This window comes from Cataglyphis hispanica, chromosome 2 (genome assembly GCF_021464435.1).
Source record: "Cataglyphis hispanica isolate Lineage 1 chromosome 2, ULB_Chis1_1.0, whole genome shotgun sequence".
Lineage (NCBI taxonomy): Eukaryota > Metazoa > Arthropoda > Insecta > Hymenoptera > Formicidae > Cataglyphis > Cataglyphis hispanica.
The window spans coordinates 5,121,922-5,143,461 of NC_065955.1; the positions used below are offsets into that span (position 1 = coordinate 5,121,922).

At 39.9% G+C, this 21,540-nt stretch overlaps 1 protein-coding gene across 4 annotated transcripts in view; it reads left to right on the forward strand.

The window, feature by feature from the left end:
• The window catches only part of LOC126859125 (cell adhesion molecule Dscam2), a 96,005-nt gene that overhangs the window by 33,563 nt on the left and 40,902 nt on the right, over positions 1-21,540 (forward strand). For all 4 annotated transcript variants that reach the window (XM_050610101.1, XM_050610103.1, XM_050610104.1 and 1 more), the window contains exon 3: positions 14,103-14,193. In XM_050610101.1, coding sequence (XP_050466058.1) covers positions 14,160-14,193 — 34 coding nt within the window. In that variant the 5' untranslated portion in view covers positions 14,103-14,159. The remainder of the gene's footprint in view (positions 1-14,102; positions 14,194-21,540) is intronic.

Here is a 21,540-nt window from a genome sequence, read left to right on the forward strand (position 1 = left end):
TGTCACTTGCCATTACGCCAATTTGTCGCGACGCATAATGCGATGTGAGAAATTGATCGATTCAATGATCCACGCGTATTCGGGGCGATCAAGATCCCTTATTGCGGAGATAATGGAGGCGCGGAGTGCCGGGACCCTATCTCGGTAAACGGTCATTTATTACACCGGCGTATTCCGCGCATAGTATTTGCGTCCCTAAATCACTGTTTCAACGGGATTACGGTGTATATATATGAAGATAAGCGTCTAACCCTCATCTTGTCCACAATGCACGCACGCGAGCGCGTGGCCTCGGCGATTAGGGTAGCCCCCAGCAATCGCACATTGCGTAATATAAACACCTTATGATTGCCCTTAGGGGATTCCGCAGGCACATCAGTAACGATAAACCCGTGCTATTTAGAGGGATGGGCCGGGAGGGACGAAACGGTTGTCGAGTCCGTGTGACTCGTTCGTTTAAAGGGTTGCCGGAAGGGGAATATTCGAAAGTATTTCATTGTGCGCAACGTTTGAGAGTCAATGGCCCGGCAACGTGTGTAGGCGTACCTATGTAGTTCTCGCATTACGCGCGGCAAAATGTTAGCCTTTTGTACTTTACAGCGTTGAACGGGAATTATTCGGGTCGGACAACACACCGCCAACACGCAATCCATGGTATATCATTTGTCGATTATCGTTATCGAAGTGACATGCGTCGAAGGCTTTTAAAAAGAGATCGCGTATGCGATGACGTACATTTTTACGTTGAAGATTGATTTTTTATCATTTTAGAAAAACGAGACGTGTAATCCGTCATCTAAATATAATTTTATTCTTGAATTTCAAAGCGTAATAACTTTATAGAGATAATTTATAGCTCAGATCTGAAATGATCCATTCCGATACGGATGTATGCATGTTATACACTTAAAAATAATGAAAAATAATGCTGCCAATCATCGTACGATTACGAATGTAAATTTGCGAAATGCGATGCACGTAAAAGGAATCATCGCGCGGCAGGAGTGTCGAATATCACAACGAGCGTTCGCTCTCGGACACGTTAACGTTGTAGCAATCGATTAACGTGCTTTCTGGTTAGCGCAATAATATCTCGTTGAACTGCTCTTTGTAAAGCGAGTGCCAGTCCATCGTATTCGCGAATGTATCAAAATAGCGAGACGGGAAAAGAATCCCTATCGCGTTATCGATCTTCCGGAGCAAGCGCGATACGGATTTTTGCATGTAAATGCGTATCCTCTCCCGCCATCCTCTGCCCTCTTTGTACATTCATGGTACAGATAGCGGGTCAAAAAAACGTAGGCGCGCATACACGAGGCTTTTCTTGCCCGTCAAAATATTCTCGCTCGTTACATTTTCGTCTAATCGTCGCGAATGTCTCTCAAGATGTAGTCAACAGAGCTTCCTCGACATTTACGGGACGATACATCAGTGTCACCCCCTAAAGATTTCAGTTTCTATGGCTTGACTATCAGTCGAAATGTCAGGCAACAGCAGCTGCTTGAGATATGAACTTACATTTCGGAATTAAGCCCAAGTTTGGTAAAATTTACAGCATGGAAATTTATTGCGCTTTAATATAAGACAAGTTCACATGCGCCCCGCAAGAGAATAAATTTATCCACGAAGATTGTAAATCCGGCAATTGTGATTCACTCCTACGGTGTAGCGCAAGATAGCATATAGGGGGAGAGAGAGAGAGAGAGAGAGAGAGAGAGAAAGCGTTCAAATATATTTATCTCTTGTAAATATTTAAACATTTGTTTTTCATATTCTGCGCGTGTCGCCTGTTTGCTTTATTCGAACTCTGTCATATTTGTTTTCCGTGCGATATACGTTGGTTATCTGCGATTACGTTAATAGTGCAGCTGTCTACCATCTGTCAAATATACACTGCGCGTACTTTCCATCTACATTTATTTAGCTTTTAATGTCACAAACGTATAGGAGCTAATTTATTTTAACGCTTAACGATGGAACGGTTTACGAGAGAGCGAGGGACTTTGCAAATCTTAATAAACTGGATGTAACGAAACACACCTCTTCCTCTCCTCTCCCTGGAAAGAGATTGCCGCTAATACGGTAGGGGGTGTGACATTATCGATTTCTCTGCTATCGGGTGATCCGATACTTCGATAACACACGTCCGCCTCGCGCCGTTCGCCGATGGAATGGGAGAACTTTTGACGCGCGATAAAAGTTCGCCGACACGACTGCTAAAGCTTCCATAGGCATTTATCTTTCACAAACAGATCATCAATGCACGCCGAGAGCCGCACGCTTTGACCAGATCATCAAATCTGTTTTTATCACGCGCTTGATCGTTTAATTGTCAGCCGTAAATTAAGTTTGACTCGACACAGAAAGCTATAAAACGAATAAATGGTACATTAAGCCGAAGTATATTGGAGAATACAATTAGAGGATAAAGGTCTATACACACTATACCTAAAGTCACCGTCACATCAAATATTCATCAACATCAAATATTTTCATATCAAATGAAATAATAACTGTCACAGATTTAGATCCCCATTATTAAAAACTCACATAAGAATATTTGATACGTTACGTTGATATATCATCCACATAGTGAGTATAGACTTTTAATCGTGATAAATAAGAGAGGAAATCTACAGATTATATGAGAATATGGTAGTAGAATAAACTGGATGGAGGGTCAGAGTGGGCACGATGAAAGCGAAATAAGCTCCGCGATATGTCAGACTCATTTTTTCCCCCCTCGCCTTTTTATTTGTTATGTCGTGTATGAAAGCAACGTCTTTTGCAAGGATTCATCTTTTCCAGCACGCGCTCTGGAAAAATTAAAGGGGACGGTAAATACGAGTCATTATCTCTCGCAGGTCATAGTTCAAAGGATCCTCTTCTGCACGCGACTATAAGAGTGCACGGTGTATAACGGGCACTAGAATCTTTCAACCTAATTAAAATTATATCTCATTTTCGAATTAACACTTTTGTTTACGCGAGGGCGCGACAATTTAAGCGATAAAATCGAATCAATCGAGTCGCAATCAGCGACGATCCAGCGAATATCCTTCGCTTGCTCGGAACGTATAGATACGAATTTCTTCCCCTTTCTTTTTCCTCTTCCATTTTTTTTTTTTTTTCTCGTCAGACTGCGAGTCAGATAAGACCGTAATGTGATGTTCCGAGCAAGCTCCGCTCGCGTATAGTTAGGCGACGGGAAATCACCGAGCCGGGAATACCACCACCGGCGGCGACGAGAGGATGCTGGCGACTGGGGGTGGGACGGGGGGGGGAGGGGGGAGAAGGGTGCACTCGGTGCACACTTCCATCGTAATTCAGCGAGAATGGCCACGCCATCAAACGCGACGATACCGCAGCGCAACCTCGAATACTACTCGTACATGTATATATACGAGCGGGCGTATGCGCAAACCCTGTATTACGCGGCGAATTTGCAATATTCGACCGAACTCCGATCGAATGGCGTCGAACGTTTACGCTGGCATGTTGGAGCACGGACGTCTTTCGATTTTGTCGCCGCTGTGTGCCGCTAACGTAAATATCCTGACTTAAATATACGGCTTCGATCGCGACAATCGCGCCACTTTGTTTCTGTATTCCGGTAATGCTAATGGCTTCACCGATATAATCAAATACCTGCTATGCGATTTAGTTTGCCGAAGGAAATTGCTTGTGGGATAACAAATTAATGTTGGCGATATCAATAATGGTTTATTTAATACTTGTAAAACCCGAATTACTTGTAATTTTCATTTTTTTTTATTTACAATATTTATAATTTTTTCTATAAATACATAAAAATATATTTTAATAAAAATAAATTTTAAAAGTAATGTTCAAAATCTGTAGTATTCAATTTAAAAAAAATAACATTTTTTAAATAATAATAAATAATCAATCTTAAAAGTCCACCGGACCGATGAGAATCTGATTCCCTAAATTAAGATCAATTTTGTATTCGATATCTGAGAAAAAATGAACTTATTAATATTAATTATATATAATTAAATCCGAAAATTTTTTGGCGCGATACATGATCTGAATACGTATAATTAAATCTGAAATATGGGGCAATATAATTTCATCTTATACAATGATGTTCGGCTAAATCTGATTGTATTTGAAAACAGATGTAGCCAAATACGATTACATAAAAATAAAATCATATAGGCGCCACAAATCAAATTTGATTATAAATGATTATATACAATCTTATATAATTACATCAAGTTCATTTTTTCTCGAATGGGATTGATCAAAAGAAGGGAGGACTGTGCTCCCGTCCCTGACCCCGCGCTCTTACATTGCCGAACTGTTCGACGTCTGTCCGCCTGTCATTAATGTATCGCCACCCACCCGACGTACGTTAGCATCGCGACGGGTGGCACAGACATATACATAAACCCTCCCCTCACACAAACACACACACATACATAATTCGCCACGAGCGGTGCTATGCGCGTCGAGCAAACACCGGTTTGCAACACGGTAAACATATCGGTGCCCGCGCGGTGTAGGAGCGGACGTGGACGGGGGTTGAAAGCAGAGCGGGCGAGTTTGCGGGCCCCGAGAGCGCGCGAACGCTCTCTCCACGTCGGTGTGTCGCCGTGTAATGAATAGGACATAAATCTGCGAAGCTTCTCTCTGTGTGCCGCTAACGTCCCCGGGATCTCTCTCTCTCTCTCTCTCTCTCTCTCTCTATCTCTCTCTGTCATCTCCCTCTGCCGCTAACGCCATTTACACGTCTATAGACCCTGGCGAGTGAGCGAGTGCGTACCGGCGACGGCAGGGAATTTTCCATCCAGAGCGACGCGAGTGCTCGTAATGGACGTCCACTTTTCCGAATACGCGTTCTTCCGTTTCCGCGACAACGCCGCAGGAAGCGACGGAGACGGACGGGGTTTTATTCGCCAGCGGGTAAACGATGGCGGCTCCGCCGATGAAACGACGGAGGAAACGCGCTTCGCGCACTTTTTTCATTTCTTTTTACGACCGGAAAATACGCACGTGAGTATCGGTCGCTCTGAGCGCTCGTCTATATCGTCGAGTTTACTTAAGTTGTATAACGGAGTTACTTATATTCGTCTTTCTCAACGGGAAATGGGACATTGCGGATATATCAAATTATATGAAGAAGCGATTGTCAACAATTTGTTTTTTGCTCGCTGACATTTTTTTTTACATTCGAAAATACTAATCTGGGGGAATTGATTAAGCGAAGCTAAAGGAAGAGACAAATTTATCACTTATGACGTTATCAGATGATGTCTGTTAATATAATCCTTCAATTACATTTCATCTCATCGGGTTTGCCATTTGCGTATGTACGGCATCTTCGCGGACATCCGATATATTACTTGAGACCTGCGGTATAACTAGAGGAGCGGCGATGCAGATTCTAGATCGACTCGATCACAGGCCAATACCCGCAACGATATTACTTTCTGGTCACTCCATGGTACTCGATCTCGGAGATCGTTTCCATCTCGTCAGGGGCTACGTGAAGAGGATCCGCTTCCGCAGTCCGGAAGCGGGATAAAGCGAGAAAGACGAACGGATCGGCCAAGCGGCAGGTTTAATTTCCGGTCGGATAAATTCTGAAGTGGCGAAAAGCTGATCGCGATTCGATGGATAACGTCGGGAAAACGTTCCGTTCCGAGGAAGCAAATTTATATAAATATTGTAGTGAATCCTGGGGGAAAAATTAATAAAACGTAGAATGTACGTGGAATGAGACGAGAGGTAAATCGGAATCGTAACGTGATTGTTTCTAAAGATGCTAATGCACAAAGATCATTTACCTAGATAATAGCCTCTCCAAGTTGCTGAGATATTTTCCTTGATGTTTGTTCTTCCTAGACGACTTTTCTAATCTCTTCCTTGTTTGAATAAACCATTTGGAAAGGAAAAATGGTCGAAACTATGAAAACATTCGTGTTTATGCGTAATCTCATAACGGACGGGTAACTTCAACAGCAAACTTTTACAAAAGTTTAAAACGAGAGATTTTTTTAACACAAATATATGTTTTTTTGAAATGATAAGATAAATTAAGTAATTTTCCATTTATTCTATTTATTTGAGAATAAAAAAATGATTAGTTCGATTTAGCCAATAATCGATAGACAATGTTATAATCATGCTTATTAACTATTTGATGATGCAACAATTACATGGTCTGTGATGTTCGTAATGCACAGCAACGTAGCTGAGTAATGTATTAATGGTACAGCTTGATTGGTCAATCTTGGTCTATATTGATTGATCAATATAATATTATTAATAAATTTATTAAAATGCTGATTATAAATGCAGATTGCATATCGGAATACTAATTATTATAAAAAATAATAGGAGGGAATATTGGGCACAGAAAAGCTATTACATTTTTCAGAATTTGAATTTATTAAGACTCTAAATGCATTTCATATAATTTATAGTATAAAATGTAATCTTTTTGTAAAAAAAAAAAAAATTTGATAAATTTAGAAAAAACAAAGTTGCCTCCAATTGTGAAAAAAAAAAAATACTTTAATTAAAAAATTAAAGGTTTTCAAGTTTTTCTTTTTATATATAATATGTAATAATGTAAAACTCAATTATAGGCATAATTTTCGAGCATTCAGAGAGAAATTAGATTTTTCCATATCGCTGCGCAAAATTTTCACGGAATAAATATTTGGCTATTTTGAGATTTTACGATATTGAAGCAGGCAATTTAATAACATGAAATGATAATGAACTATAGACAGTAACCGATGCAGCAACAACAGTTTCCACAATTTACTGCAGCATAAAATATACTTACTAATTAATGAGTAATTTGTTTATGGATTAATATTATAATAAGATGGATAATTTATCGATGCGTTTACATTTGATTCCGATATTATCTATGCCATTATTAATTACTCATTGTAACATTGAGTTTTTACGTCGGGCGTGTACTAAATAAGAAAAAAATTGAATAAAGTCTAATTCTAAAAAACATTGTACTATCAAAAATTGTATTCTTTTAACGGAGATTTTAAAAATTTAGTAATAAGATATTTAATACTCGATCTCGTGACGCAATTCGTGCTTGAAAATATAAACGATAATTCTGGAACGCTTTATATAAGTCGTATTACATTTTGTACACACTACGATATCGATAAAGCATTACGTGGCGCCAAAATAACAAAACTTTTGACCGTTGAATTTCGGGATTATAACTTTTGATGAAACATCATATCTATTATATATTTATGGGATATCAACCAACCGACTCTCATTATTATTTATATATGAATGCTATTGATGGCGAAAATGTTGGACAATTTAGATTATCGTACTCGCTCGATCAGCTGATCCAGCAAAAATGTTACGGATATTGACTGATTTGCTCGAGGTCCTTCAAATTGAATTTCGAAGATCGAAGTCGGATTTCGGCGTCGCGGGAAACGAGTCGCCGAAAACAATTTCATCGGCTTGGTTGTCGCTAATCAGCACTTTGGCAACGGGTTGATGAAAAATTCTCAATGAGAGATATCCCCTTTTTTCATTCACGGCTGTCTCTCCGTCGCATCGCTACTATACTGTGGGCGGAACAATATCCTTTCTTCGCGACGACGTAGAAAATCGGAAAGTCGGCCGGGGAGACAGGCGGAAGAAAAGACCGTGCGAAGAGCCACACAGAAAGGGAAGACGTCTCTCCCCCGCTCCTTCCATTCAGCAGTAGCTTAACGATCTATCCTTTTGGAACGACGTTGGTACATCCTTCAACGTTCTCCCGCGCAATTCCTTCTATTCTCGTTTATATCCACCGCATCACCGCTCCCTGTCTTATTCTCTGTCATTGCTTTCTTTTCATTTCGCTTTATTTCTTGTTCTCCTTTTCGTCTGCTTTTCTCGATTATTCGAAAAAAAATTAAGCACGGAGGAAAAATAAAGATACTTATACGTCAGACGAATGTTTGTTTAACAGCTTGATGCAATCTTTCGTTAGGGTAGCAATTAATAATCTTTCTTTAGCAGGGTAGCAATTAACATAAGCTAATGCATTTAAAGGGATATGTCTGTTTGATTTTAATTTATTTTAATTTTATATGAAGTAAAATATAATATTATACATATAAAAGGTACGTATGAGATATAAATACTTTTGTGTATATACATAAGTTTGAAACATAAATAAACATGACATTTGAATAACGATTGCTCGACACTAAAACGAAAGAACGTATACAATCTTATTTCTGATTTCATTTGCGATCTTTTCTTAGTCTTCTGTTTCACTCGAAAAATTATACTCGGTCACGATGAATGTTAGGGTATGTTTTCGATACTCCCTTCTCCATCTATAAAGAGGCTGTTAACGAAGCAGGAGTGTTAATTGCGCGATTGTATTTCAGCAGAAAGCACAGTATTACGCAGAAATACCCTCGTTCTTCGCCTCGGAGTCGTTTATGAATTCACATTGTGCGCAGAACTCGTAACGCAGATTGAAAAGCGACGAAAGCTCTTTTGATATATTGATGTCTTCCGTGGCATTAAACGTATTTTCAATGCATAATGAGTGTTTTTATACGCTTATTACATCTTTAATCCACGTTTTGCAAAGAATGCTTTTTCTTTTCGAATGTTTCGACGAATATTAAAACTTTAAAGTCATTGGAATTAATTCGCATTTGTAAGGAAGAGTAAAGGGACATATTCATAATGACTACCGTTCTCCTTTACGACGGAAAAGTTGCGCGGGCTATAGATATGTAAATGAACTTTTGGAACAATAGGCAAGGCTTAATATTCATTATTTAGACAAAAGAAATCAATTACAAGTATGTTATATATGTGTACGCGAATAGTACAAGAGAGTCGCAATATTTTTTATAAATATTACGTTAATACTTATATTTTTTACGCGCAGTCATGAAATATAAAAGATAAATCTTTTATTTATATTTTAAATGGACGCGGGCACGTACACATATACAGATGCATGCATGCATGCCCGCATGCACATATACACCTAAAGCTACAGAAAATTGAAATTCCGGAACTAAAAAATATAACAAAGCATCGAAAATTCATTTCACCGAAATATTATTATTTGACAATGTCACTTTTAGAGATATTTGAGGCTATATAGAAAATAGAAAAGCAATTTTAGAAAATAGAAAAACAGAATAAGCAATAGCCTGAAAAATTAATAAAGGATAATGTATGAATTCTGTAATTATAACTGACATTTCGTGATTTTTCTCTCTCTTATTTCGATTTTTCGAGAATACGAAATGCCTTCGTTAATACTTCGAGGAAATATTATTTCGAAAATGACGAAACCGTGTGAGAAATTCTCAAAATGAATTTAAATACTTGTTTTTTGGAAACAATCCCTGCATTTTTTAGCACGCCCCGGAAGGGGCTCGTCGAAATATAACGGTTTTCGACTGAACCGCGTTCTGCGGTATTGCATGAAAACAGAAAGCTTAGCGCGAAAATATATATATCGGGCAGCGATATATCTCGAGTGCGGCGCAGTTTTTCCGTCGCTTTTAATCCCGCGTACCAGCGATGCTATTATTGCCTACAATTCAAGCACACGTTGACAGCCGGCAGTCGATTATTTTTCCCGTGGTGAAACACTGGTACCGCGATATTTCCAGTAACCAGCGGCCGAAGCCCCTCTCTTTCTCGCGTTCGTTAAACACCGAAACGTCCGAATTTATGTTTTATGCGATCTGACAATGTAACGAGCGTGAGCGAAACTTTATCGAATTACAATCAGAACATCTCCCGCGGCTTCGTTGCTTTCGATTCGATTAAAATTGCTCGGAGCTCCTATTATCAAGAACATTTCATTTGCTCGTTTTTCTTTCCTTTCGCTTTGTTTTTTTTTTTTTATTTATTCTTTTTTTTCCGGAAACCACGTAACTCGCTTCAGAGCAGGAGCACTTTTAATCGGAGATAGTAAACAATTTTATATTTTACGCTCATTCGTAAAATCTAAGTTCTTTATAACAATTTTCCTTTAAAAGGAGCGTAGATTTCCAATTCCACTCTGCACTTTTACGCAGATTTTTTTTTTTATCAAGAATTATTATTAATTGCTTATAAATCAATCTGTAATTCGGAATCTTCAATAACGTATCGCAAGACCATCTTTGATAGATCCTTGGCGCGACAGTGTACTTGAGATCGTTTCCGCATTAACGAGCAGACGTGTCGGGTTGATACTTTGGTGCGGTTTTCGTGATATATGGCGGTGATTGCGCGGTGAGGAATGAGCGCGCTGAAATTCCAGCGAAGTTTCGTTAACGATGCGCCCACGATGGAGGGTGGCCGACGCGCAAAGAGCGCAAAGTCATTCGAACAATCTCGCTTTACTGTTAATCCTTTACGCCCCGCGCCTTCTCGCGAGACGTGATTTCACCACTGCCGTGTATTTTACGACTCTCGTCATGCATCAATCGAATTATCTCTTGTAAACGCGTTAATAACCGACAAAATAATTGATGGTATATATATTCTTCCCCAAGTTTTGTCAAATCTTGAGACACATCGCTTATTGTCGTAGGATAAGTGGAACGAATGAGACATTTTTGTCCTGTCATCAGTGTAATAAAGATTGAATAATAAATAGCTATAAAATTTTTCTCAAGCATATTTTTCTTTGCAGGGCTAAAAATTTGTGTTTTCTATATTTGTCTCGTTCGTTATTCCATTTATAACATACACTCACACACACCCACGCATACGAATTCGATCTGCATTCATACATGTAATGCCGTATACTATGTAAGCGAGTCACGCATTGGCCGGCCGCACGCGTAACGAAGTAAAGAAAGGGAACGTTTAATTAAAAAATTCCTCGAACAAATTGATTCGTTTCAGCATGGTATTCCCGTAGTTGGATGAAACTATTCGATACGCGCCATTTCTAGCAACGTTGATCGAATAGTTATGAACCTCTTGCTAAAAGCTGTCATATCGCGAAATTATCAGTATGCAATTTAGAATTGCAGGCTGCGGCTGTGAAAGTGCGACGAGATCTCAGGGACGTTTCGTGTCAATTTTTTTTTTTCTGTCCTAATAAATTGCGGTTATAGCCGGAGGTAGAACGTGTGCCGATATTACATACGTTACGTGACAGCGCGTTCTTTCATCTATAAAATAAATGAAGAAGAAAAATGTAGGTTTGATCCCCACCCTCCCCCCCTCCCTTATTACTTAATTTCTCGCGGCACCTCTTTTACTGTTACAATTCGCCGGAAAATCCGCCGTCCGCATCTCTCGAATCGTGAAACGAATCTAAGGGCGACAGAGCAACGTCGTGTTAGATTAATGACCGCATATAAAGGACAAGCCTGTTTCATTCGTTGATGCAGAGACGCGGGATTCGCGTATATGCGACATTGCGGTTCCAAGGTTCGTGAGCGAGAGAACATCGCCAAACACACACACAACACGCATATATACACACGCACAGAACGGATACGTGTGGTTCGCACGCGTACGCGCATTTACGGCGGGCGCTCGAGATAAATGAAATTCATAAGACGAGGGTATCCTTGAGACGCGGGACTGCCGTGCCGGGTGGGCGATAGTTTCGCGCAAGAGGAAGCGAGAGGAGCCCGCCGGTGTTAGTGTGGGGGTCAGAGGGGGGCTCGTGCAACAAGTGACGTTATTAGGTTGGCGCCGGAGGGTTGCAAGGGAGGGAACGGAGCGAATCATAATGCATAACTCTTGCCCGTCCTTGTCTTACCGCGCGCGCGCGCGGCCGTTCAACTTTTGCGGAATTGCTCGTGCCAGCTTAAACCGAATTACTCCCCGAAGACCGAAAATTAGAAGATACTCAAAGAACTTTACGCCAACTTTTTTTTTTTAATCAGGCCGCTTTGAAAAGACTGGGAATCTCTTGCTTTGATTCGAATAAATATGTTCTGATTAATATTTCGAAAATTGAAGAGTTTTGTTGAATTAAATTAGAAAAGACCAAACCGTTTGACTTTAAGAAATCTTTAGTTCGATAAAAATTGAATCGGGGAGACAAATGATAAAATTCCACCCTCCTTTTCCCTGGGGTTTTGATAAGAAATTCCACAATCCCTCACATGTCGCTTATCTTAATCTTCTTGACAAGCTCATGTTATGATATCGAGAAGGTGCACTTCAAAAGCTCGTTTGTGCCCGGATCGGTGCCAAGTTACGCCGGGCTCATTCGTCCTTGTCGCCCGATACGGTAATCGACCTGGGGCCGCTCGAAGACGTGCCCCGTCCTAGAAAAGTAAATTTCCATTCTCTCGTTTCACGACGCTTGGCGCGAACCGCGAGAGGAGACCGTCGCCGACGGCCTCTGGAAGACAAAGAGGCTTTATTACGCCGAGGAGAGCGATGGAAATTGAGAACGGCGAGGGCGGAGATTGGCAAGGATGGCCGGGTGTGTTCTCGTTGGCGTCGAACCACAAAGACGACTACCTTATATCCGCGAAACTCGGATTATTACCGCTCAAGATGCTTTTATCTCCCCGCGCGTCTCTCTCCTTGCTTTTTCGTATAACGGGTTAAAATGTGTAAAATGCATATTCTCACAATCTAATCGCTATTCTTTGTTCCATTTTTTATAAGAGTTTGCGAACGCATTCGTTAAAATATTGACTTTACTTTCATAGTTTCTTTGCCCACTTTCGAGAGTTTTAATCTTACAACGAGACAAAGAATCAACTAAAGTAAGATTGAAGTTAATATTTGCTACTTAAAAAGTCGTGTTTTTCTTTTCCCTTCATTCCCTGTCATACTTTCATGATTTTCGAGTTTTAACTTGAACGCTGCGATAGTGATTGAAGTATGGATCTAAAAAGACAGTTCAGAGATGAAAGTATAAGGCCGATACACCGATACTGCTAAGCGTCGTAAAAGTTTTCGATCTCGCGTATGTTAGCGCATAAGGAAAAAGCTTTTAAAGCTGAAGAAAATCTTGAAGATACACCCTGAATGATTGAGGAGTATTCTACACATGTGACACGTAAACGCAACGAGGCGATGGCAACGGAGATGGCGAAAGAGAAAATGATAAAAAGAAAAAAAACCCAAAAAGATAAAGAGAGAGAAAACTTCCAATGGACGACAGAACCGCCGTCGTGTCGTCAAGCCGCTCGTTCTTTTTCCGCCTCGCGACCCCCTCTGTCTCACGGCACTTGATTTCCGTCTTTCCCATTTTCCTCTTTCGCTCCGTATCTCCCCGCCCTCCTCTGTCCTCGTCTTCGCCCCGAATCCACCATTTTTGTTTGTGTTTCGTGGTGATCGTGGACCGGAAACGGATGTCCGCACCGTGAAAAATGGCCGCCGTTGCGCTTCCGGTACGGGAACGTTTCCTCTCTCTCTCTCTCTCCCTCCTTTCCCCTCGCTACATCCACCATATCCCTGCCCCGAATCCTACACCCAAGCCTCGTCGCCGAAACGTTTTATCCGACAATCCCTTGCCGCCGCGTTCTATCTTTCTGCCCTTTTACCATTGTTCTGCCCGACTTTGGCCATCGATCCACGCTCGAACCATTTGACGTAACGCGCGCTACATATGTTCTTGACGTCGCAAACCGAGCGTTTTATCATAGCTCCGCGCGAGCGAGCGCATCTATGTGTGTATATGCGTGTAAGAGCTGTCCGGTTGCGCATGTAATTATATAATAATAATTGTCTCTTGACACTTTCGCGCGAATCGCGCATTCCTACACGCTGAACATTGTTAAATTATCATGAGCATGCAAAATTAAGGAATTCCCTTCAAATTCATGAAATGTTATTATTCCGATGTACTACTTTCGTTATATGTGATTCATGATTACTACGTATTTTTTATTTTTTTTTATGCGATGGCTATGATTTTCTCGTTACATATTGAAACTGAATGAAAAATAAAGCGCTTAACTGAAAGCAAAAATTCTACCTGCTTCAAAAGCGCGCGCATAACATTAGCGGATTAGAAACCGTTTGCTTAATCTCTTTTTAGTTTTGCGCTTTCAATTCAATTATTCGCTCTCGATCAATTACCGGAAACTCTGGATTAAGAGCTTATCTCTCTAATCTTCTCGCTGCATACTTTGTTTCAGGAGAGTTTCAAGAATGTGTTGAGCTGATTACATCTGGACTACACTAGGGTTTTGGGAATGGAGTCGACATTATTGCTGCTCCTACTGATCGGTAAGTCTAACGTTAACATAAAATCCTGCTCGAGCAATTACGCATGTCGGCGTTCTTCCGATGTTGATTATTGGAGTCATTAGCGTAGGATCGGCAATGATTTGAATGGACTTTTGAAGCAGAGACTATATTTGAAAGTTTCGGCAAAACTTTGGTAGCAAGTCACACTCATTATAAACTTCTCGGTCTCGGCAACACTCCCCCTTCGCGACAATGAGTTATTCCGCAATGTTGGCGAAATACTTGCCGAGTTAGAAAACGATTCGCACAAATTGTTACTATAGAGAAAAAATTTTTTTCTCCATCTTATTTTACTTAATTAAACTGTCTCGCGTAATGGGACGAGGGAAATAAAGTTTGTCCGCGATAATATTATCGCTATATTTACGGAGGTGGAAGCAAGTTTGTTCGTTCAATGAGCATTTGATGAATTGTTCGGTGAATCGTTCAATTATGACAAAAGTGTTTCTTCGCCCAATAATAAAATATACATAAGAGAAAATGTAGGCAAATGGAAGTTTCGCATCTTTTAAGAATCGCACAAAGTTTTCGGGAGATACAATTTCAATATGCAAAGTGGGTCGATGAGAGAGACGCAAAAACGACGTGTCACGAATGCGTTTCTTGCATCTTCGCATTTTTATCAATATTGCCACGTCTCTCTTTTCACGAACACGCGAGCGTAGAACAGACAGAATAAAAATTCGTAGCCTCCATCGGAGCGCGAACGTTCGGGGAAAGTGACTCCGATTTGACGCTTCGTGAACTTGCAGAATAACTCGTCTCCAGTCGTTGGTGAAGGGAAAAGGCGAAAAACGCGTCCGTTTCGCGGTGAGCATCTACGTCGCGCGCACCACCACGCTCCGTCCACGGTCGATGACCACGTGGAAGGTAGGAGCGAGGACGAATGTGTGCGGGAGAGGGAGCGAGAAAAAAAAATAGAGAGGAGGAAAAAAGAAAGGAATACGTTTGGTTTGGCAGCGGGCGGTGGGCGTCGAACTCGGGACATCGCGCGCGGATGACGAGTAATCGATCACGAGCACTCTGCCAACACTACGTGGCGAAGAGCACATGGTGGTTCTCATCCGGCACGGGGTGGAAAACTTCGCGCGCGCGTTGCGCCCAAACGCCGATCTCTATCCCGTTCTCGAAATTGTTCCTCAACGAAAAAAAGAAAAAAAAATCGTGAGAGAGGAGAGATGGAAAATAAACAAGAGGAGAAGGATCGAGTCTTTGACACTTTGGAAAGATGTATCGAAGGTTTGTTGATACAAAAGTATACGCGTCTCTATCGCGTCGGTTTATCGCGACGATAATTCGAGAGACACGTCGAGATCTATGACACGTCGAGAATTAATTTCGGCGAAATTGAATGTATGACGGCCGGTGTCGCGACACTACGACGGGGAAATCGCGAAGAAGAGCCGCATCCGGCATAGCTGTCGCGCAAATCCCCGAGCATAGCTGAGAGCCATGCGCCGGAGATATTTGCGGACGAGTTCGTAATGCTTTCGCGAAAAATACAGAAACCCCCGGCTGGCAACCCGACCCCTCCCCCCCCTCTCTCTCTCCCCCCTCGCACTCGGTTACCCCGGCCGTCCCTGTATCGATTTCTGTCCGATGGAGTATCGCGATACTCGCCCTCTCACCACCTCTCGCGCTCCTCTCCATCCCCGATCGCCTCTCTTTGTGACTCGTCCTCTTCGCCGCTCCTCTTCCCCTCCCCCCCCCTCCCGCCCTTTTCTCCTCTTACCCTCTCGCTCAATCCCTCTCTCGCTTCCTCCCGATGTCCGCGTGTCCCTGTATCGCGATTTTCAATACCGTGCCGCACACGTGAAGCGAAGCTGGACATCCGAGGGCGAAGCGGATCATTATTTTTACGTCGAGCTTCTTCTCCGACACCTTACGCATTATCTCTCTTGATTCTGGGACGATCTTATGGTAATTTGGAAAAATTAAAATAAAAGGGAAAACGAATCTCAAAATATTTAATACTACAGATAACACAATTAAAGTAATTTTACTTAAATATTACATTTAGAAGATTTCATCTAAGTTATAATGTAAGTATTAGCTCTTCTTTGTCGATGATTTTAGGCAAGAATGTACGCAATAAGAAATGACAATGCACAACGAACAACAATAGAGATTGAACTAGAATTTAGATCACGTAAAAATTCGATAATACGATAAGCATACGTAATTTTTGTATATATGAAGAAGAGGGGAGGGGGAGGTCTCACGTCATTCATTTATCAGTGTACATATGATCGGGAACAGCGCGCTCGTCGGTTGAATGAAATTATTTATCTCGATATGAAGGCTGGCGTTTCGCGAGGCAAGCAGGATGAATAGACAACATGGATGACATGGTCCTGATTTTTTTTTTTATCGTTGGAAGATACAACGATCGTTATAACATATACATCGGCCAACAGGTTCGCTTGGGGTCATCGCGGTGACTGACCGAAATTTTATCGTAATGGATGAAAAATAAATAAATGGTGATGAATAACAACATAGTTTTACTCTGGATTGACGTAAAAACGTAATATCGTTTTCCTCTCTTTTTAAATAAAAAAAAAAACATATCGAAGCAACTGTCATTGACGACGATATGTCAAATCGAATATACGAATGGAATGGAATATAGAGTTAAATGTAACGACTTTAGAGAAAAACTTTATACAAGAATATAAAACGAATGTATCTCGGAGGAATCTTGTATAGAATCTTTCGAGAAATTATTAATTATATATTATTATTGGCATTGACAATTATGTCGCCGATAATTGGAAATTATATGACATTTCTGACATCATGTAGTTACAGTTTTTCTGTAACTGGATTGAGCAGTTTATCCGTTATATATATATATATATATATATATATATATAAATACAACTTTATTAAAAGTTTATTTTACCGGTACTTGTAAAAATCGTGCCAATGAATATTCCTGACAAGAAGCTCTTATACCTATCGGATATCCATGGTAGCTCTAATATTTTTATTTCTATTATCCCTTGAAATTGCTTTTCTCTTTCCTTATCCTTTCTTTCTCTTCATTCCAGTATATGTATGTTATACGACGTTACAAAGCGTTGAGGATTAAATTTATCACGGAATCCGGAAACCGATGAAAAACCGTGGAATTCTTCGCGAACATTATATTAAACCCATTATGCGATAAAAATTCTGTTCCCCTTGCGTGCGGCTACAGTACGTCACCGATATTTTTCATATTATTTATGCAAACGCTGTCTATCACACACGGGGATGGAAAAATCATCATGCGGCATGAGATATGGTTGATTCTCTCCGCTCGAAAAAGACAGATAAAAAAAAAGGGGGGGGGAAGGAAAAAAAACATGTCAAATGGTTTTTCGACGCATCTAGTTACGTGGTAAAAGCGTACCGAGCGCTTGCTGCATTTTGACCATTCGATTTCGACAAAATCGATTTCGGGGGCAGCAACGGTCGCGCCACCGGCCATCGTACCGCATCATCAGTGACGTTGGGATTTTAGCGAGCCGCGAGGACTGCCGCAGGGCGAGTTGCCAGAGGCGCTAAAGTATGCGCTTAATATTTACTCCAGACCGCATGGCGAAACATATGGCTGCCAGGCATAACAAATTCCATTATTAAGGACACTGGCGATCGAATGGCGTTTTCAGTAGAGATATTGGCAATGTATAATGTCACGGTCGAAGGCTTGGAGGAGTAAATCGATAAAGAATTTCTTTTGATTTTATGTTTATATATAATAAAATATAATATATATAATCAAAGATTATTAGACCCTTTATTATTGATATTTATATATAATTTTGTAAAAAAATTTAATCTTTAATCTTGTTTAAAAATAAAATTATAATTATATTAGTTTTATTAATTATGATTTTAAACTATGCATATATATATAAAGCGATTATTCATAAAAAATAATAATGTTATTTGTTTTTTTCTTAATATTTTAAACATAAATCTGAATTAAAAACAATATCTCTTGTAGTTGTAAAAAAGATTGAATATATTATCCATCGAATACATTATATCCTTTGGCTGGCCATTGATGCATCTATTCTAATCTATTCTACCTCCAGTCATTCGATTCATACGACCCGGTAAGCGAATTACTATTTGATCGCGAAAATCGATACAAGGAATGATATCATCAATATGAGATCGCCATCCAATAGGGTATGATAATCGAATGGTGAAACTGAACTATGGAAATGAAATTTTGACACGTGTAAATATTATCATGGCAGTACCAACACACATTTTCAATTATTCAACTTGTAGGAGGGTGGGAGGAATGGAGCGCGCTACTATCTAAACACAAAAATTATGATAAGAATAATTATGTGTGAGAGACATTAGAGTAATTACACAGTATTGCTAATAACGTAAATAAAATAATAAAATTCATAGAAATTAAATTAATTGCCAAAAAAGCGAAAAGCTCACTTTATTTAAACATGCAATTGATTCAAATTGTCCAAAACTTGTTACTGTCACAATTTCTAAAATTATCCAATATTTATTTTTAATGAAAATTATGTGTATTGTTAATAATTAGTGAATTTTTAAATTTCCCAATATATGCAATACATAAGGTAACTTTATCATTATTTAATACTATAGTATTATTATATTTATGTGTACTGAGATTACATTTTAGATAGCTATTTTAAGCTGTATCAATTCTGATATACGCGACGGGGTAAAATCATATTTCTGCTTTAAATATCTATCTAGGGGATATTGACGTGAATATGTGTGTGCATTAACGTATTATAATCTGTGTGACAATAATTATATCGAAAGCTTATTTAGCAAAACCACGTTTCAGTTTCGTAAAATAGGAAGAGGAAGTATCCGCATATTATGAGCAAAATATGAAATGTATGAGAAAATTAGCTCCTATTTATTTATAAGCTCTTGTGATTCGCAGGAGAGACATCTCGACGTATCGATTATCTTCTCTCAATATAGGTACTGTACGTAGAGGTAATTACTACGAATGGAGCAATGCGCGGTTCCTTCTGATACCGATCGATATTCATTCGATTACGATTCGCGCATCGCGCTGAAAACTAATTTCACGCGTGGCATTACTATTACGTTGATTCGATTTCGATTTTTCCTTGCCGTGATTTCCCACATTTTTCCCCTTCTATTTTCCAGCACAAATCGCGTTACTCGCATTCATGAGCTTTTGCACACCGTTGTTTTAAATCTCCGGAAAAGCACTATATCTAGTTTGCTAAATTCTCGTTTCGTTTGCGGCGGGAAATGAATTTTTATGAAGTAAAAATTGTTTTCGAAACACAAAAACATATATATCTATATAATATATGTATATATACATATAAATTTGTGTGTTTTGGAAACAAATTTTCATCGTAAAAATTCATTACCCGCCGCAAACGAAACGAGAATTTGCGTATTTTCTCATAGAAAATTCGAGAAATTGCTTCAAAATTAAAGCTTATTCTATAATTAAAATATATTTCACATCAAAAGTCAGTCTCTTCGTTAATTGAAATATGTCATCAATTAAATATTATTAATTGATCAAACAGTCGATTAATTAATATCTGCTTAACAAAGATCTCTTAAGATGCGTAGAAATACAAGATTGAAAAAATTTTCAAAAAATAGGTGCTATTTTAAATACACGAAAGAAACTGAAAAAAAAAAAAATGTATCATCTCGGTCCCTGTGGACCCGAGTATAAATTCGAAAAGAGTTAATGATTTCCAGGTTCGATATATGTATGTATACATTATGTACGTATGTATGTCAAGATACTTCTCGCCAGCCACACGCCAGCATTTCGCAATTCGAATCGCATTTTCCTCGCGACGTATCCGTCATACGTCGGTCCCACATCTAATCCATCAACGTGCGGCAACCGCGTTAGGCGGCGTGTCGCCACGTCGGCGCAAACGCTCGTTATTGCACGTTAAAGTTCGTTCTGGCTGTCAGCGCGATGCAACAAACGTACGGTTTGCGAGCCAACGTCGACAACGGACGGCAACGTGTCGCGGGTACGGGAAAATTGATAATCGCGGGGTGCGCTAACCTCGAGAAGAAAATATTTCCGAGACACAGTCTCGTCGACTCGACGAGTCGTCGAGAATCCACGCCGCCCTCGCAGAAATATGTGCCTCGCTTTCTGAATGATAAATCCCGCGACGCGACGAGGGGAATATCAAATCGTTTCCTCGCAATTGAAAACTGCACTCTCTTACTATACAAGTAAATTATATAATAAATTATATTTGCGTGTTATTGAACAAGTGTGCATGTGTGCGTGTATGTAAGAGCACTTTAATGTCGCATTTATATTCGAATTATATACAATGCTTGCCATATCGTTCAAAATTTATCAAAGAATTCGAAAAAAAATCATTTAAAATTGTGCGCTTACAAATTTTACTTTTTCTCCATCGTTATTGTATTTTCTATTAAATAAATTTTTAATTTTTCGCAAAATCCACGATATCTTTGCGAAGAGTTTGACTGGCGCGAACGTTTCCGCATTTTAGCACAGACGTGTCACGCAAGATGCAGACGATTGTACCAATACTCCACAGACATTCTACGCGAGTCGAACGAACTGCAATATCGAGCCACTGGTAGAATTCGAATTCCTTTAGTTCGTAACTCAAGTGCGTCACACTTTTTTTCACGCTCTATAAATCGCTGAAAACGGTTTTAGACGACGTAAGCTTACTCAGGCATCTGAGATAGATCCTTGCCGCCAAAGTAAGCGAACCAAGGAGCGTTAAAACGTAATAACGTGAAAAAAAAAAAAATTGCAAAACAAAAGCTATTATCATAACACGCAAAAAACAATGGAGAAGTGGATACAATAAGATCCTATCTAATAAGGGAATATATTATGATAAATTTTGTATTAAAGATGTTGTCCAAAATTAATGGAAACTGTTCATCTTGAACGCAACACATAACCGGCTGCAGATTTCATTAATAATTTCTTTGATCCTGCCAAACTCGCTCTCCCTCTCTCTTTCTGCGGTTGTAGAGCACGTATTGGAGCAACTATTTCGATTCATGAAGTCGAGGAACGCGTTAGTTGCCTGCTTTCGCAGTTTGTAAGCGTTGTTCGCTCGACGACGCGTGTGCCATGCGACGAGAATCGCATACGATTCGCGAATACGTTAGCGGTTTATGGCCCCGCTATCTTTCGCTGCATACACGTGTCGCGACCGTCGAAGAGCTTTGGCAAGGTAACGCAATAACGTTCGATTATTGGTAGTCGTCACGGGGCAGCGCGATACGGCGAAAAGCGAGGGCGTAGAGGGTGTGGGA